General features: G+C 43.6%; 1 protein-coding gene across 3 annotated transcripts in view; it reads right to left on the bottom strand.

The window, feature by feature from the left end:
* Positions 1-414: 414 nt before the first annotated feature.
* LAMB1 (laminin subunit beta 1) overlaps positions 415-17,293 on the bottom strand; it is a 45,411-nt gene continuing 28,532 nt past the window's right edge. For all 3 annotated transcript variants that reach the window (XM_027890114.1, XM_027890115.1, XM_027890116.1), the window contains 10 exons: positions 10,909-11,278; positions 9,048-9,232; positions 7,578-7,819; positions 5,934-6,137; positions 5,412-5,556; positions 4,463-4,670; positions 4,150-4,291; positions 3,179-3,355; positions 1,736-1,895; positions 415-859 (listed from right to left, as the gene is read on the bottom strand). In XM_027890114.1, the coding sequence (XP_027745915.1) occupies positions 723-859; positions 1,736-1,895; positions 3,179-3,355; positions 4,150-4,291; positions 4,463-4,670; positions 5,412-5,556; positions 5,934-6,137; positions 7,578-7,819; positions 9,048-9,232; positions 10,909-11,278 (1,970 nt within the window). In that variant the 3' untranslated portion in view covers positions 415-722. The remainder of the gene's footprint in view (positions 860-1,735; positions 1,896-3,178; positions 3,356-4,149; positions 4,292-4,462; positions 4,671-5,411; positions 5,557-5,933; positions 6,138-7,577; positions 7,820-9,047; positions 9,233-10,908; positions 11,279-17,293) is intronic.

The following is a 17,293-nucleotide window of genomic DNA, read 5'->3' as shown; positions in this document are numbered from 1 at the left end:
AACCAGATGCTGCCCTCACATTTCTTAAAAAGTCTTATTACTTGTGTTGAGTACAGGCTGTTCTTAGAGAGCTGTCTGCATACAGCTTCTTAACTGGTTCACACTAAGTGCCCTGTGAACTTTTGTAGTTCCTTTTCCAGACAGGATTAATCTTCTAAGCTTGGTTTGTCACATAAATTTGGTGCATTCACCCCTTTAGTACTGACCTCTTCAGTTTCCACTTCACATATCAAGTGTTCCGTAATCAGTGACATGAAACTAGTGTCAGGCCTAAATGGATATCATGCAGAGGGTAAATAATCCTTTGAGTACTCTGGTGTAACTTTGGTGTAACACATGGATGGTATTTCTTCATACACTGGTAATTTGGTCTAAGTCACCATCCTATATTTCACAGTAATAGGAACCCTTATGTAGAATTACATAGTTCAAGCCAGTATTTTATTAGGTCTCTAACCAGTTTAAAAACAAGACTTGCTAAAGGTTTAACTGATGTACCATTGCAGCTACTGAAAATAGGAACTTAATGAGTCATACTAGGTACATACAGAGATACAAAAGTACTGTTTATTTTCAACATCAAAAAGTTATTTTTCTTTGGTTCTGTGACTTTAAAGTCAATATAAAACCTATTCAGCTTATCAGGTCTTAGTGTAATGTCAAAAAGAACTAGTATAATACTTGTAAAACCCATCCAGAACTTAAGTATTTCCCACTCCCATTTATAAGCAAGTGCTGTAAACAGCAACTTTCTGGCTGATTGTCTGCAAGAGGGAGCGAACTGTTTCTTCCAGCTCCACCAACTGCTTTGCTTTGTCTTCCAGAACTTTTTGATTGTTTTCGTATGTATTTTCCAGATCTGTAAGCAAAGGAAAAACCAGCTTAACTTGAGGTGTTCTAATGCAGTGAAACGTAAATTGTTATAGTTATGGATAAACTACTATTCATATTTATTTTTATTGTGGAAGATAATCTGATTGGGGGGGGAGGGGGAAGGCAAAGGCTGGAATGGCACCTTTTTGTTTCCTTAACATTGGGATGTAAAGCAACAAGGAAGTTATTTTCCAGAGGTGAAAACTCAAAAGTATACTTTGATTCATGGTGAAAATAACTGTCATTCTTTGCTCTACGGTGCCTTTTACAGAACAGTGCTATGTTTTGGCTTGTGGTCATCTAAGACTGTTCAATAAGTCACTGTAACTGCAGGAATAGCTAAGAGGGGAAGAATGAGTTCCTGGCCTGGCAAAAGCAGAAAGAAAACTTAGTTCCCCCCCTGGTAGCTATGGGCAGATTGCCTCCTCCTCTTTCACTCAACCTTAACTGTCAACAGTAAAAGTTAAATTAATCTGTAAATGGGAACTCGTGTCCTGATTAGCTTTTGTTTTAACAGTTTGCCAGGGTGGGGTGGGGGCAGTACTGTTTGAACATGGGGGTCTTGCTTGAACAGGTTAGTCCTCACCCTAAGCACAGTAGTTACCTTCCTTCCCTGTAATGGTTCTGGGAGCAGTGATGGGTGCCATACTATAAGTTTGTGTCTCACCTATCAGTTTCAGCTTCTTTTCTAGAAATCTCTGATTCAAAAACTGTACTGTGTCCATAAAAATAAGGAAAGCAGATCAAGCCTCAGTAACAATTAAGTTCCTTCCCCCCCTCCCAGCCTTCTGATGAATACAGTAACAGTGTGAAATTGCTTCCTATGCTTAGGTGCCAGCTTACCTCCTTGGAACAGCCTTACCTTTGAGGAGCTGGAGTTTGCTGTTTGCTTGAGCCAGCAAGGCTTTAGCTTCATCTTGCAACAGGCTGGCTTTCCTCCTGGCCTCGGCCGACTCCTCTGTCCTCTTGGCAATGAGTTCTTCCACGGTTCTGTACTTGCCACTCAGCTCCGTGTTGAGGACCTGTTCCAAATTCAAGCACAAGATGGAGCTCATGCGACAGCCAATACCGCGGGTGTTGGCATTTCCTCCCTCTATCCTTACTGATCTGGGTGCAAGGAGAGTTCGCTGTTCGCTCAGGTAACAAAAGCAGGAACAGTTTCAGGGTATTTCCTGCTTACTGTTCAAGACTTTGTGAGCTGGGGTGAAGACTCATAAGTTGCTCTTTTGCAGATCTGTGGTTGTTTTATAAAACTTCAGTACTGTCACTTGGCAGGGATTTATGGGATTCATTTACACAGTTCTGTAACTAATTAGTTACACAGTTCTGTAACTAATGTACAGCTGGAAAGCTACACACGGCAAGGAACTGGCACTGCTTCGGGTTGAATGCTTGCATTTGGGGAGGAATACTCTTGTTACCCTCCAGTAATGAGACAGCTGCCTAGTTTGTGCAGGTGAAGATGCTGGAGAAGTCACAAAGTTGGTTTCTGAGCTGTGCTTTTCTCTGGGGGGTTAAGATTGTGAAGTCCTATTGGCTTAACAGAATTCAACCATTAAGCAAGTTAAACTGCAGCAGCACTACGGGAAGTATCTTTTGTTTACTTGACAGCATCTGAGATATTACTTAGAGTTTGGATACTGCTGATTTGATGGATTATACAGCTTTCCTAGCAGAAAATGCCTCTCTGGAGACTGGTGGGCTAACTACAGACAAGAGATGGGAGTAATGAAACTTCCTTTGGCAAATCGGTCAATTGTTTTGTTAATGAGCATTCTTTTGCCATTACAAAGGTGTTTAGCAGACGTTGGGAGCAATGCCACGTGATCAGAGAAAAAATCTTGCATCTCTGATATTTAAAAATTACTTTGTTTTTATGTTAAGATCATGATTCTTCTTGTTGCTTGATTCCGTATATACCAAATTCTGGATTGTTTGTCCTGAACCTATCATTGACAGAGCCATAAATACTCTATACAAGTGAAAAAAAGAAATTACCAGTTCTCCTGTCGGTGATAGTAAAGCTGAAGGACAGAAACACATCTATGGAAGGCTGACAGTGTGACAGGTTTCCTGTAGCTATTTTGGAACCTAAAAACTTCCCAATACTTCTCTTTCTCTATATCTGGACCCAAAGTAAAAAGCAGCTATCCTGGGTAAGTGTGAAGATGTTGGGATTTTTTTTTCCTCCCAGTAATTGACCAGTGAATGTGATGGATCACATGTATTCACTGATGTTCCTTTAGCCAAAGCTGGGGTGGGAGTTTTGCTGGCTTTCCCTTAGTATCATTCCCGACCTTCTCACCTCTTTAACTTCTTCAGCATTTTGTTTTGCAGTAATAATTTTGTCCTCTATGTTCTCCACATTCTCTGAATTTGTAGCAGCCTTTTGCTTAAGGTCTTCAACGCTCCTCTCTAGTTCAAACAGACGTAAGGTAGCATTGTTCAGTGTTTCTGCAGATGCTGCATTTTCAGATTCAATCTAACAGAAAGAAGGATGAGAGTTACACTTTCAAAAGACACCAGATATAATACTAAACTTTCTGGATATACTCTGCTCAAGTAATTAGTTCATATCAAATCAGTTCATCTGATTTAAAAAACTGTTTTAGTTTTGCTAAAAATGGCCAATTGCAGTCAGAGTTAAAAAGCCCACTGCTTGAAAACAGTACATATGGGGCTGCAAAAGCATTAATGAACGTGATTAAAAAGTATGTAATTGCATTATACACACAAGAGTTGCCTAATCTGCTGAGAACTGGCCAAGCTTCATGGGTATAGATAGCATTATGGTGTCCCGAGGGCTTTGAGATGTAGTTTGAAAATACTTTATCTGACAAATTATTACAAGGCTTGCCCCTTCAATCCAGCATTTGTTTATTTTAGTCTGATGCTGCAGTGGTGGATGACACTGAGCATGGCTATAGCAATACACGACCAGCGTGGCTTGCCTTAGTGTTAGAAGGCTACAGTCCTGCTCACTTTACTTGGATGGTGCAGGATATAGGGTGAGAAAAGCCTTTTGGTTGGGTTTGGTTTGGGGTTTTTTTTGTGGTTGGTTGTTGTTGTCTGATTGGTTTTTTTTGTGAGCAAATAGACCCCTAGCATTTGTCATACCCACTCAAAAGTTGAAGGCAGGAATGGTTTAGGTTAATTTTAAGTGCAGTTTTTGCTTTGCAGAACCTGAGAGCCTTCTCTAGGCAGGCTTGCATCAATTTCCAAGTATCAGACTTGGTGCTGTTTCTATATCATGAGAAATAGTCATAAAAAACTCACTGAGGTAAGCAGGTCTTGAGTTCCTTTAATATCTTCATCAGCTTGTTTGATGGCTTTTTCAGCTGCATTTTGAGCTTTTTCAGCTTCTTCCAGTGCTGCTTTCACCATGTCTGCAGTGACTTTAACATCTGTCGCGCCTTTGCTGCGGAGCAAGAAAGACTCTGGTAATGCTAAAAATGCTTTTACTTTGGAACTGGAAAAAACCCTCACACTGCGAAGGAACATTTTTGCCCCTTGGTGAAGGAATGAAAATCTACATCAGGGAAAGTTAAACTGCATTTTCTCATACAGTGAGATGAAACAGGCTGCATACCTTGCTTTTTTAGCGTCCTCCAGTAGCATTTCTGCTCTGGCAATGTCTCCAGCACTCTGCTGCAGAATGACCTCAACATCGGAAAGGCTTTCCACACGCTCACGAATATCTTCTGTCAGGGCTTGCAGCTGCTGGGGAGTGCTTGGCATCTCCATGTTTAGCACTTCATTAGCCACTGCCTCAATGCTATCCAGGTCAGCACTGTCTTCTAGTAATGGACACAAATGACAAAGACGTGAGTAAAAGCTTCCCTCTGTCAAGTCTCAGTACTCAAGTTCTTGTCCAGCTACTCCCTAAAGCAAGAAAATCACAGGGAAACTTCCTCCCACAGACTTATGGAAAATCAAGGTGTTAAAACTGCTTCCTTAGAGTGGAAATTCCCTCTCAGGAGAGGCCCAGCAGGTGTGGAGGCCCTGCTGGCATAGCGCTCTTGGAAGCCATTTGAAGATCTTGATGATAGCTGGGGGGGGACCCAAGCCCAAGGAAACAAAGCCAACAGCTGCACGTAAATGTATTTGTGCTAACAGCACACTCAGCCCTGTGCAAACAGGGAAGGAATGGCTTTGCCATGCTGCTGCTTGCGGGCAAACAAGGCTTTCATTTAACCTTTACGTGCTTTCTTACAGAGATAAACTCACAGTTTCTGACTTTCTTCCCCTTTAATACTACTTTGTCTTTCTAGCCAGAACTTATGAGCATACTTGGCTAAGCACAGCACTACAACAGCCTCAGCTGAAACGCACACAAGAACATGTCACAGTTTGCTCTCACTTTCCTATTGTCTTCGTTTTCTCACGTCTCCAGATTTCATCATAGACACTAAGTCTGTCTGGTGGGAGGGAGGGAACAATAACACAACTATTGCATTAACCCTTGGAGGATGATGTAGATCTAAAAATAGTTTTCACAAACTAAGAATCAAAATATAATCAAAATGTAAGGTTTTTACGCATTAGGAAGTCTCTAATCTGCTTAATAAGATTTCTCAGATCTTCATTGCTTCTGTCCACTTGTTCTTTTGTAGCATTGGTTTTGAGCAAAACTGCTTGTGCATTTTGCTTTGCTTCATCAGCTCTCTGTTTCGCCTCAGAAACCTAAAGAGAGGAAAATGGAAGGCTTGATTGCATATCTTCTCATGCTTTAAGGCCTGTTTTAAAACAATTCTGTTGGAGTCAGAGGTAATAGTAATGAGGAATGCTTTTTCTCATAAAACGCACAGAACACTTAGAAGCTGGCCCTGATCCATACCCCAGTGCTAGTTTAAACAACTCAGGCTGATGTTTAGTTATCCAAGAAGCTTCACTTGAGCAAGCTCCCTTGCCGAGGATTTTTAAAGGCAAGATGCGGTTATGCAACTCAAAGCATTTTAAAGCAAGCCAGCACATACTTTGTCAATTAGCCTCTAAATTTGTGTTACAAGCAAAAGGGTTTTTTTCTTTTTTACTGTCTAACAGTTGATTTGGCGTATTACCATTCTAGAGAGTTGCTCCACTTCTGCTAACGCGCCGAGGATGTCTCTGTCAAAATCCATAGCTTTCTGCCAGGCGTTGTGAGCTACGGTCACCAGCCCCTCGCAGCCGGGGCCTCCGCACTTCTTCTTCCCTTCCTCCGTCCGACAGTTCAAGCCGCCGCACTCGGAGTCGGCGCAGGAGGCTCCCGGAGCAGTGCCACATGTCTGCAGGGACACAGCACACGGGGGAAGCAGTCACAACCTGACTTCCATTGCTGAACGGGGAGGGGGCCTGGACACTGCTCTATCAGAAAAGTTCAGAGGTGTTTAGTTTGTTTTTTTTTTTAAAAAGCAAATCTATTTCCATCAGCAACATTGTACGGGAAATTATCCACTACTTGGTTAGTGTTTGCCAATGACATAACAGAGGAGGCAATATCAGAAAACTCCCCATTCTTGTGAGGTTCTTTTTTCTTTTCAAGCCCCCACTCCCTTTTTGCTAAATGATAGTCACTAACTGGGGTTTTGCAGCCAAAACGTCTCCCTGGGAAAACCTAGAGGCTGTGCCAAGTTAACTGCAGCTGTCTCCTGTGAAGTGTAAATGAGTCCCTCTTACCTGTTTGGCATGCAACCCAGCAGTAGCTAGAAAGCAGATTTTTTTTGTGTGTGTCTGTTGTGTGTGTCTCATGATTACACCTCCAAGCAACTCGGTGTTTACTGCCTTGATAAACATCTACCCAAGATTTTCAGTGCTCAAGAACAGTCAGGCAGGAATGCAGGGGACGGGAAGCTAAACAAAAAGATCTCTCTTTCTTGCCTTCAGAGAGAAACAGAGGGCTGGGGGAGTGGGAGGGATGGCTAGTTGTTAAAGAAGGGACAATTCAGTGTGAGAAGAACTCACCCCCTAACACAGGCCTGGCCTTCCCCCGGGGATTTAATGAGTGGTCCCCTGCAGCCTGCCTGCACCCGGGACTGTTCAGGGATTGTTCTCTGAACGCAGCTGGACAACTTCAAAGTGAAACTGAGGGAACACCCAGCCTCTCCCAAGAAAAAGCCACCCTTGATAGTATTTACAGATGAGTAGGCAGCTTCAACAGAGAAAATGCCCTTTTGACTCCAGCTCCCTCTAAGTTCTGCTTTGTCTCAAGCACAAGGATGAGCCTGTGGTGATGCTGAGGTGGGCAGCCCGTCAGTGCATGCAGAAATGCTGCCTGGCTGGGCACTGTACAGGCCTAGCACGTTCCCTACAGAGCTGCAGAAAGGAAGAGGGAAGCCTAAGGAAAGCAAGAACTGAACTCAGGATGGGTCTGAGCCCATCAGATGGCTCTCAGCCCAGCAGATCTGCTATGCTTTTCTGCACGTGGGAGTTCTGTCCACAGCAAAGGGTTAGGGCAGGGGTGATACAAAGGCAGGTGCTTTCTTGGGGCTGAGAAGGGTAAGGGGGAGACCAACAAGAAAAGCTGGTGCTTGAAAGCCAGTAGGCCTCAAAGCCTGCTGATTACAAGCCCAGTTCTAGCCCAGAGAATACCCCATCAACCAAGCAACGTGCTTTTTTCATGCTGTCACGCCCTACAGTTCCTCCCTGCTGTCACTTCCTCACAAACCCAGCTTTATTTTTGCTGCAGGTTTTATCCCAGCGAGTCTCAGCTGTGTTCAGCTGTGTACCTTCTCAGCCACCTCGGAGAGATCCAGGCTCTGCAGCTTCCCTGCCAGTTCATCCAGAAGGCGCGACTGCTCCTCTTGTTTAGCCTTGAGCTGGGCCTCCTTCTCATTGATTAAGTTTTCCACTTCCTGCCGCGTTTGTGCTGACAGCTCCACGGCGCTATCGGGATCGACAGTGGAGGCATTGACCCTCTCCTCTGCCTCCAGGGACATCTGGAAATACTTGGTGATGCTGTCCAAGGCTCCTGTGGAAATCAGATGGAGCTGATGAGAAATCTGTTGGTAACCCAAAGTAATGTGTATTATAGATGTTAACAGATGACACGTCAGGGTTACGATATCTTGCATCACACTAAATGAAATGCTGACTTTTGCAGCTGTGTTCAGTGCCATTGCTAGGTTGACAGAATTTGGCCTGTTGTAGTAAAAAAAAAAAAAGCTCGATTTTTCACTTGGTGGACAGTGTGTCAAGCCAGACTTTGAAGTTAAGCCTTTCTCTGACCCTAGTGACTGAATTCAGCTTGCCTTAAGGTCAAAAGGAGATGCAGGAGATCCTTTAAGGTTTTTTAGAAGAACAGTCTGTTTTCTAAGGATTCACTTGTCCCATGAATTCTTATTACACACTCAGGGATGTCTGGCTTGTGGAGCCACTGCCTGGAAACTGGTCAGAGCTTTCTCAAGAAATAACTGCTTGATGAAAGATGCTGACTTACAGAACTGTTAGTTTGGGACAACCCCTGGAGAGGCCTTAAGCAGGTGTGAGGGACCCTTTGGGGATGGCCATACTCTGCATCTCGGGGCAACTTTCCTTTGCAGAATGCCAAAAGTCAGGGACTCCCCTGTTCTACATCCCACCTGCCTCACTCTGAAATATCCCATGATCCTTGGAAACAATTTCAGACTTCCTACAAACTAAGAAATTTTAAAGAAAAATTAAAAAATCATTTCTTTAAAGTCAACTTTCCAAATTTCCAAATAATTTGGTGACATTTCTCTTTCGCCAACAAATTTTGATTCCTGGCACACTTCAGTGTGCCAAGGCGTACAAGGCTTGGGTGGCTCAGAAGAACTGGGCCCTTTACAGTGTGCTCTTAGTCACAAAGACCCATTTTTTTCAACCAGAAACAGCCATTTAACAGACCAGGGAGAGCAGGGTGATGTCCAGGCGTATCTTGGAACCTGTGGTGCACTTTTTGCTGTTTGTGTCTCAGCTACAATGTGTCAAGCAACATACTTTAAGGTAATTCTGTGCCCCGAGAATAAGCCAGCTTTGCAATGTGCAGAGGGAGAGAGACAGGGTGAGGGGGCAAAAATTCCTGCTGTATCAGCCACTCTGCTAATGCACAGAAAGAAGCTGTCCTGCTAGGAACTGTGTTTTATTACAAGTTAGAAGATTAACCTGATATTTAAAACCATGCACTAATTAAGTCTTTGGCCACCCCATTGCTTTCTGCCCCTCGCTGTGACACTCACCCCGAACATCAGAGATCTTGATGAACTCGAGCTGTTCTGCAAGTTCCTTCACGGTGTGGTCGAGGCTTTTGGCATCTGTCTCCAGCTTGCTCAGGTCAGTGTCTGTGCTGTTGCTCTTCTCTGCTAACGCTGACAGGCTTTCTTCTATGTCAGCTATCTTAACTGTAACATCTGCCGTAAGCTTTCTGTAAAACAGTCACAGGACTCAACAGGGGGAGGAGGAAGGGTTGTAAGCCTTGACGCTTCACTGAAGAGTGGTGGCTAGAGCTGTACCCAGCTTCTGCCAGGGCAGGACCTGTACTCCCTCACTAGAGCTCTAAGTGATTTGTTCCAACTTGCCCACCTAGAATACTATTTTGTTTCCTTTATCACACAAAATTACTTTTTAATCTTTGGCACATTTATAAACTCAAAGCACCAAATTGCTCAGAAAACAGCTGCTTTGTGTAAGATTAACTGGGGGCAGATTCCAGAGGACTGGTGTAATGGTCTTGTATCATGGCAACTTGCATAGGTCAGAGTTGACTACTATGATCCATACATAATTTGCTTCCCATCCCACACAGCTACAAATGCAGTTTTGATTACTACGAGCTCATGGGACAGATTTGAACTTCGGGAAGCAGGCAAGGGCTGGGGGAGAGCCTGAGTCTTAACACAATGGATTCTTTTAACTTGTCTGTAAAGATCCCGCCCTCAGCATTCAGCATGGCCTCAGCGAGCCACAGAGCGGGCTTTAGCTTGTGGGATAACCCTAAAAGGAAAAGCAAGTGAATGTTACATGTCAAGGCTGCTGCAGAACAGAAGTGGGCATAGGAAGCTATTCCCATCCATAGTGATCCCACCAAACCCAGCATTTCCTCATTCTGAAAGAATCAGGCAGAATTTAAGCCCTAAGACAAATTTACAGGTCTCAATAGCACAACAGCCTGCTGTTTTCCAGGACTCCTCCTAAGCCCAGTATTTTTCTAAACAGCCAGAGAGGAGCAAGAACAGATGCATACACATGTGTGTTAAGGAAACGCAGCTCCTCAGCTGCTCTGACCTACCTCAATAAACACAGAGTCCAAAAGCAGCAGCGACCTCCAGCTCTCCAAGCTGAAGAGAGGGAGCTGTAAGGCACAAGCTATCCCTAATTGAGACATTTGTGCTTTAATCCTTGGCCCTGTGCTTTGTGCAGTCCCCTTTATAATGCACAAGCAAGTTGGAGCAGTTGTAGACAGGGCTAGAAAGCATCTGTAATCCTACCTAATGTTAGACTGACCCACCTCCAGAAGCACATCTTTTGTATGCTTAGCCCTAAAACAAAATACAAGGCTCCTAACCCTGAGAAAAATCGAAACAATTCTTCTTATAAAGCTGATACTTCCCCCCACACGTGCTCTGAGTGCGGAAAAGAGCCCAAGTTTCCAACTCATCAGCTCCACATGGAAATCCAGGAATTTAATCTCTCCCTCTCTTCATTCTCTCACATAATAGCAGTATTTGTCCTTTGCCCCAGGGCAGTGCAATGCAAGCCTGAGTGGCTCCCTGGTAATTAGCTGCCTGGAGAGCAGTGGGAGCGGGACAACCCCTGCCCAGCACGTGGCAGCTGCACTGCTCCTGCCTGCCCCAGCCAGGTTTCTGCTGTGGGATGGATACTCACTGTGGGATGGCTGCTCACTGCCTGTGCAGAGCACGGCCAGGACCTCCAACAGTGCCAGGACACACTGGCACAGCGTACCTCGCCCAGCTAAAGGAGCAGAGCTGGAGTGTCCCCAGCCCAGCATGGGAACATCAGTCACTCAAGTAAATTCCAGCTCACTGGAACTCCCACTCCTTCCCACGCTAGACTTATGCATGTAATTACAACTGTACTCACTCTGCTTCCTCAAAGAGATTCCCAATGTTCTGCAGGGGCTCAGCTGCTGGATTTTGAGTGACGATGGTTTTAATTTCACTGAGTTTCTCCTCCAGCGTGGTGAGCGTCTGCTGGTATGGGCCGGTGACTCCGGTGATTTTGAGGGTATTAGCCCTGTCCAGGAACTGCTGGGTCTTATTAGCCAGCTCACTGATGATCACATCCCAGAGGGCGAAGCACTGGTGGCAGGGCACGCAGTTGGGGAAGAAGCCTGAGTAGCCCCGGGAGCATTTGTCGCAGCGCGGCCCTTCCACCCCTTCATTGCAAATGCACTGCCCGGTGGTGCGGTCACACTGCGGGGTCTGGATGCCGTGAGGGTTGCAATCACACGCTGGAAGGAGAAAAAGGCACATGTAAAGGCTACAGAGAGGGTAATGACAGTGATGTTGGCAGGGTGGGGGGGAAAAAAAAAGGGTTATAAATAAAGTTGTGAAATGAGTACAGAGGTGATCAGCGTCTCGATTATAAAGAGCTAATTATGGATGTATCACTTGGGTACAGGGGAAGCAGGTTTGAGTGTGAAAGGGGAAAGAGACAGGGAAAGAACTCTAGAAGAGACCAGGATTTGGACATCTGAGAAATAGGAACAATGAAAGAAGTGGTGTCCATCCTTGCTCCATTAATGTTTGGAAGTCAATTGGATAGCAACTAAAGACAAAGATTTTACTTTCACTCCTACAATGAAGAGTGAGTAGAGCGAGACTCTCCAGACAGGAAAAGAAACAACAGGCAAGCACACAACAGAGTCCGTGCCAAAACATGAGAAAAATGGGAAAAGTGAACTAGGAACAACCAGCACATGCATAAGGGTAACTGAGGAACCCAGCAGATCAAAACCCAAGCACCTTCCCCTGCACCTCCCGCAAACAGCACACTAAAAATAGATTGATTACACAGCCCTTAGTTAAGTGGTGGAGCTTCCTTCCACTAGACACTGTGGGTGCTAAAAGCTGAGGTGGTTTCAAAGAAGAACAGGGCAAATCCATGGAGTAACAGCCCTTGAGAGATCTTCTATGCAGAGGTACAAGGTCTGGCTCAGGACATGCTCCTGCCGAGGATGGTGGGAAAACATTCACAACATACATCAAAGAATCTGGCCCTGGGCTGACATTTTGGGTATACAGAAAATGAGAAAAAAATCTGGCAGTGAAAAGTAGAATAGAACAAAGAATGTGGCCATGGGCAGCCCTGTTAGCCCTGAGGTTCTAACAACCAAGAGCCTACACATTGTTTATTACCCTCCAATGGGAATGAGGACGTTTAACACATTAGTTTTTTTCTTCTTTTTGTTGTTGTTGTTGTTGGGGGGGTGGAAGTGTTTGTTGTTTTGTTTTTGTTTTTGTTTTTTGTTTTTTATTGCATAGTTAGAGCACCAACTCCAGAGTTGGTACTCACACCTCCCTGAAATTCACTTCTTTGGCACTAACCCGCCATGGAGAGAAGTTACTCAACTAACTTACTGAGCCACTGTGATTTTTAAAAGCACAGACGTGCTTTGTACACAATAATGCTATCAGGAGAAGCGTTTCCCTGCAGCAGGGGTGCCACTTGACCTCTCCTCTTTAATTACACAGGAGGCAGCAGCGGCAGAGGGCACCACCAACATGCAAAGCTTTTAATAAAGAGACGGCAGCGAACAACAGAAAGAGAGGCTTTGAATACATGCACGTTTTCTAACTACCATCATGGCAGAGTACACCCAAAGCAGGTCAAGCACACATTCCTTAAACAGGAAAAGGACTGTGATACTTCACTTACATATGCATTTACCAGCATCCTTGAAGGAGGTTAAATGGCTCAAAAAGGCCCATAAATCAATTCACACACCCCAAGCACATGCCCCCTTGAAAAAGGGGCAACACACAAAGCCGTTTTCAAGACTGCGCATTGTTTGCTTCAATGCCAGAACACAGTGGTGGTCTTCAGTTCAGAAATCACACAAAGAGCCTCAGCAGAACAAATCGCTCTTCAACAAAACGACTTTCTTGTACAATGTGAATATGATAGGCAAGAGACAAAAATAACTTCTGCTGCTTGGACAATTGAGCAAAACGGTCCTTTGTTCTTTGAATTATACCCTGACACAAGAGATTGTTTTTACTTTACATCGAAAGTGCTTAAGTAGTCAACTCACTATGGAATATGTTCCCTGCAGGCAAACTGTTGAGTTCCTGTTTGAAGGTCAGTTAACCCTTCTGTCAACTAATAAGGCCCTGAGTATAATGACGAATTGTCCAAATTCCTCTGTATAGAAAGAGGCTAAATGGCACGTGGTTTTTCTCAAAGATACTGAGGTCTGATCAAGTTACAGGAATACTTGCTTCTGGCAAATCAGATCACTATATTTACTTGTGGATTTAAAAAGCTTAAAGTGAAAAAAAAAACACCTAAACTAACCTCATGTTGGTAATTCTACTCCTGAATACCTGCATGTTCATAAAAAGCAGATGACATGGCTTTAGTAGCATTTACATGGTAATCTGGATTCCAAAATCTCTGGAGCCAGAAAATGCTGGGAAAGGGGAGAAAAGAATTTAGGTACTGACTTGTTTGCAAAGTGAAAACCCAAACTCTGCAGTTGCCTGTTGGGAGATGATAAAGAGCAAAGTAGTAATTTATTCTAAATGCAACACAACAGTTGTAAGAATCGTCACATTTCCAGTCCTACAAAACTCCCAAACTGAGCTTTGCAGGACCTGAGAAAATTGTACAAGGCAGCTAGAAACATTACTGTGGGTTATTTCTCCTTTTGAGAATTGTCTATCAAGTCCACAAGCAGGCAGTGCTGGCATTGAATTACCTCAGAGTGTGAATACAACATACATAAAAGTATTCAAAAGTGCTTCTTTCACACTTGCTCCTTTTCTTCATGATCTTCCCACATCATTAACCATGTACAGTACCACTCCAGCTTCCAAACCCCAACCATCTCTAACACCTGTACCTTGTGCCCTGGACACTATCATCAGGCTATTTCACACCCCAGCAAAGATCATATGATCCAAGGCCATTGAAAAACGCATCTTCCCTTAACACCACAGTAGGGATCAAACCCTCCACTGACTTCAGCTGTGGCCATCTCTCAAGAGAAGGAAAGCAAGCACAGGGTAAGATCATATAGAGCCTTCGAGGGAGTGAACCCTGCTGGGCCATCAGAAAAAGAACTCAGTGCACAGGTTTCACCTCTGCCTGCCAAGAACCCACTGGCTTCAGTCGCTGTGAGACTGTAGAGCACAGCTTTGTCCTAAGTGACAAAAAAGCAACTTTGCCTGAAAGGGACAAAGGAACAGTGACAGTGGAAGGTTTCCACATGAAAGGGAAGGAGAGCCTCCAAGCTGGACAGGATTGGCAAATAACTCACAGAAGAATAACTGAGTTACACATCCATCATTCATAACGGGGGGGTGCACATCCTCCAAAAGGATTCCTGTGACATTTGATTATCACTGCAAGGAACTGGCATTTGAATACAAGAGATGCCTTGATTCTTATCATCTGCTAGAAACAGAGTGAACATCATGTCAGAATTGACTGGTCACGATGTGCTGGATCAGTGTTTGACCAAAGTACCCCATCGTCACTTCTAGGCTTGTGGAGTTCTTTCTCCTCCAACACCTCCTTTGCTAATGTCCAACTATTCCTGTGGCCACCACGTGAGTCAACTCCTTTGCAGTCCAGTGCTAAGAATGCTCTCTGTTATGGCAGTTTTGCTTCTGATGTACCCAAATAGGTTAACTCAAACACAGTCTTTAAAGTACTGTTTTGCTCAGGAGATTTTGGCTCTAACCAGCATGCTCATAAGTCTGATGTAACACCTCAGTAGCTACACCACATCTAATGTTAACATATGCCTGGATAATCCTTTCTTTTCAAGAACAACAAGAAACACACAGGCACACCTAGGGCTGCAGAAGTGTTTCCAATATTACTCGGTAGCTACTGGTGGCTTTACACTCCACTTAAATGTGGAATGGGGAAAGATAAAATCCTGTAAGTTCCTTTTAAATGTCTTGTCTATGCCTACGTGACTAGAAATGTGGAAAACTAGTCCATTTTGCACTGCAAAACCACACAGATGTTGACATGTTTACTACAAGATATGGCTTGACCATTTTGAGTTGGAAATGCCTTTAAGACAAATGATTGACTACTCTCCTTTCATGCAGAAGGGTGGACTGAGGCCAAGGTGAAGGGCTGCAAGTTAATACAGACAGGGCTGCTTGCTTTGAAGATCACTGTTAGACAGGGTACAAATCTGTCCCCGGGTAAGCAGAGCAGGACGCTGCAGTACCTCCCATGGAAAACACAGTGGGAGAAAAGAAGCCTTTTGAAATAGTTGGCCAAAAATTTAAGGATTTTCAAAGCAGTATTTACTAAACTAAACAATAGGTTTCTGTTTTGAAATGTCATTTTGGAAATGGATGCATTGTTTTCTTTAATTGAGTGTTAACATCAGAGATTCTTCTATGGCATATTCCAACTTAAGTGAAATAACATTTTTGACACGAAAAATTTTTAGCCAATTTCTCCAGTCGACCTGCTGATTAGCAGATTAAAAGACTGTAGCTGTGTCTGTTCACAAATGCATGTGCACATATACGTGCATGCACACATAGAGTATCCACGTGTAATTTTTATATCACCTTGATCAATGCATTTCTCCTCCTCCTTTTCCCTGATCCTAAAGACAGAAGTAACACTCAAACATGCGTATTGAAGTATTGTAGAAACCTAGAAGGAGAAATGCAAAAGAAGCAAATGACTAAAGAGGTTTGCTTTAAGATCACAAGGATCTATGAATTGCTTTATCTTTCACCTACTCTGACAGCTTTGCAACCTTTTCCTCTGATTTTAAGTATTTAGAACTCACTTCAATTTAAACTACTGTAATTTATTATGTGGCATATTTGCACATCACTCAATTTAAACTAAGGTGTGTTGATACTACAGTGGAGATGACCTACTGGATACTGAATGGGCTGTATGAAGAGCAGTCTCAGTGCTCAATTCCTTGCTTTTTCCTAGCATCCTGCAGCAAGTGTTCTGTGTGGGGATGATGTAGAAACCACTTTTGTAGAAATATTTTCTTTACTGGTTGAGACTGAAGACAGTGAGCATCAAATGCTTAACTCCTTCGCAGAGAAAACACAAAGGTTTTGTTCAAACATGATTTCCTGGCATCGTTTCCCAGTGGTAGTGAGGCATTATGATAAGAAAACCATTCAGCAATTTGTAAGGTTGAAAGTTTTGCAGACCTAGCAAATTTCTTCTGAATTATCAGCTATTGATTCAAATTAGCCTGTAAGCACAGTGCTGACTCCTCAGTGTTTAAATTTTCAGTAGCAATGTCACGATAAGATCCCAGCCCAGAACTACTGGAGTTGTGCTGCATGCTAACATGTAAGAAGACCTTACCAAAAGGGCAGTTTTCTGGAAACAATATACATTACAATATTTTATGACCACAGGTAAATTGAAATTATGAAACTCAGAGTGGAAATTGTATTTTCTTAAGTGTTGAATTTGTCTAACTTTTTTTAGACCTTTATCACAGAAAGAAAAGAAACATCTGCTAGTCTTTGCTCAATACCATAAACACCTCCTATAAAAGCAGCCTATGTGAATAGTTTAAGAGCCAAGTGTTAAATTAAGACTACAAGGCTAATTTTTAAATGCCAATGTCTGCAGTGTGTATTTGATTAAAAACACGATTTTTTTTCATTCTAGTTCAATTCAATTCTGTGGTTTTACGATAGGGTTTGATACTCTTGTCCAACACAGAAAAACATTAACACAGGTATGCTTCTTGTGAAGGGGATATAGCAACACCACCTAACTTCCAATTGCACTAACTGCACTCTGCTCTGTTTTTCAACTTACTAAAACAGTAATGATAGTGAAATTGTCATCTCATTTATATTACACGAAACAAACTTATAGCATCTACTGTGCAAGGGCATTGTTTGAGCTGCATCTGCAGCCACACCATTATCTCAGAGGCTTCCTGGGAGCCTGAAGCCTCCTGCTAGAAATGTGCTTTGCAGGTTGAAGTCAGCACAGAATCAGCATGCAGAGTCCTGCACTTCAGTTGCCAGGCTTTGGAGGAGCTCCAGCAGAATGCCCGGGAGACTCAGTTTTGATGAACTCTGTAATCCCATTATTAACTACCTTAGCAAGGACTCTACACGCACACACACACACACGTTCATGCGCAGGCTCACGCAGAGCTGCTCGTAGCTGGAGCAGCAGCAAGAAAAGTCCTGCAGAGGGGCTGGCAGTGCCCCCACCCCAAGCAGGCCATATCACAGCACAGCTCCTGCTCACTGTCATCCTCACAAGGACCCGC

Source organism: Empidonax traillii, unplaced genomic scaffold (assembly GCF_003031625.1).
Source record: "Empidonax traillii isolate 1590-97213 ecotype Southwest subspecies unplaced genomic scaffold, ASM303162v1 scaffold277:size2070623, whole genome shotgun sequence".
Taxonomy (NCBI): Eukaryota; Metazoa; Chordata; class Aves; order Passeriformes; family Tyrannidae; genus Empidonax; species Empidonax traillii.
Note: the sequence above shows the minus strand (reverse complement) of the source record. Positions and strands in the feature narration are given on the sequence as shown.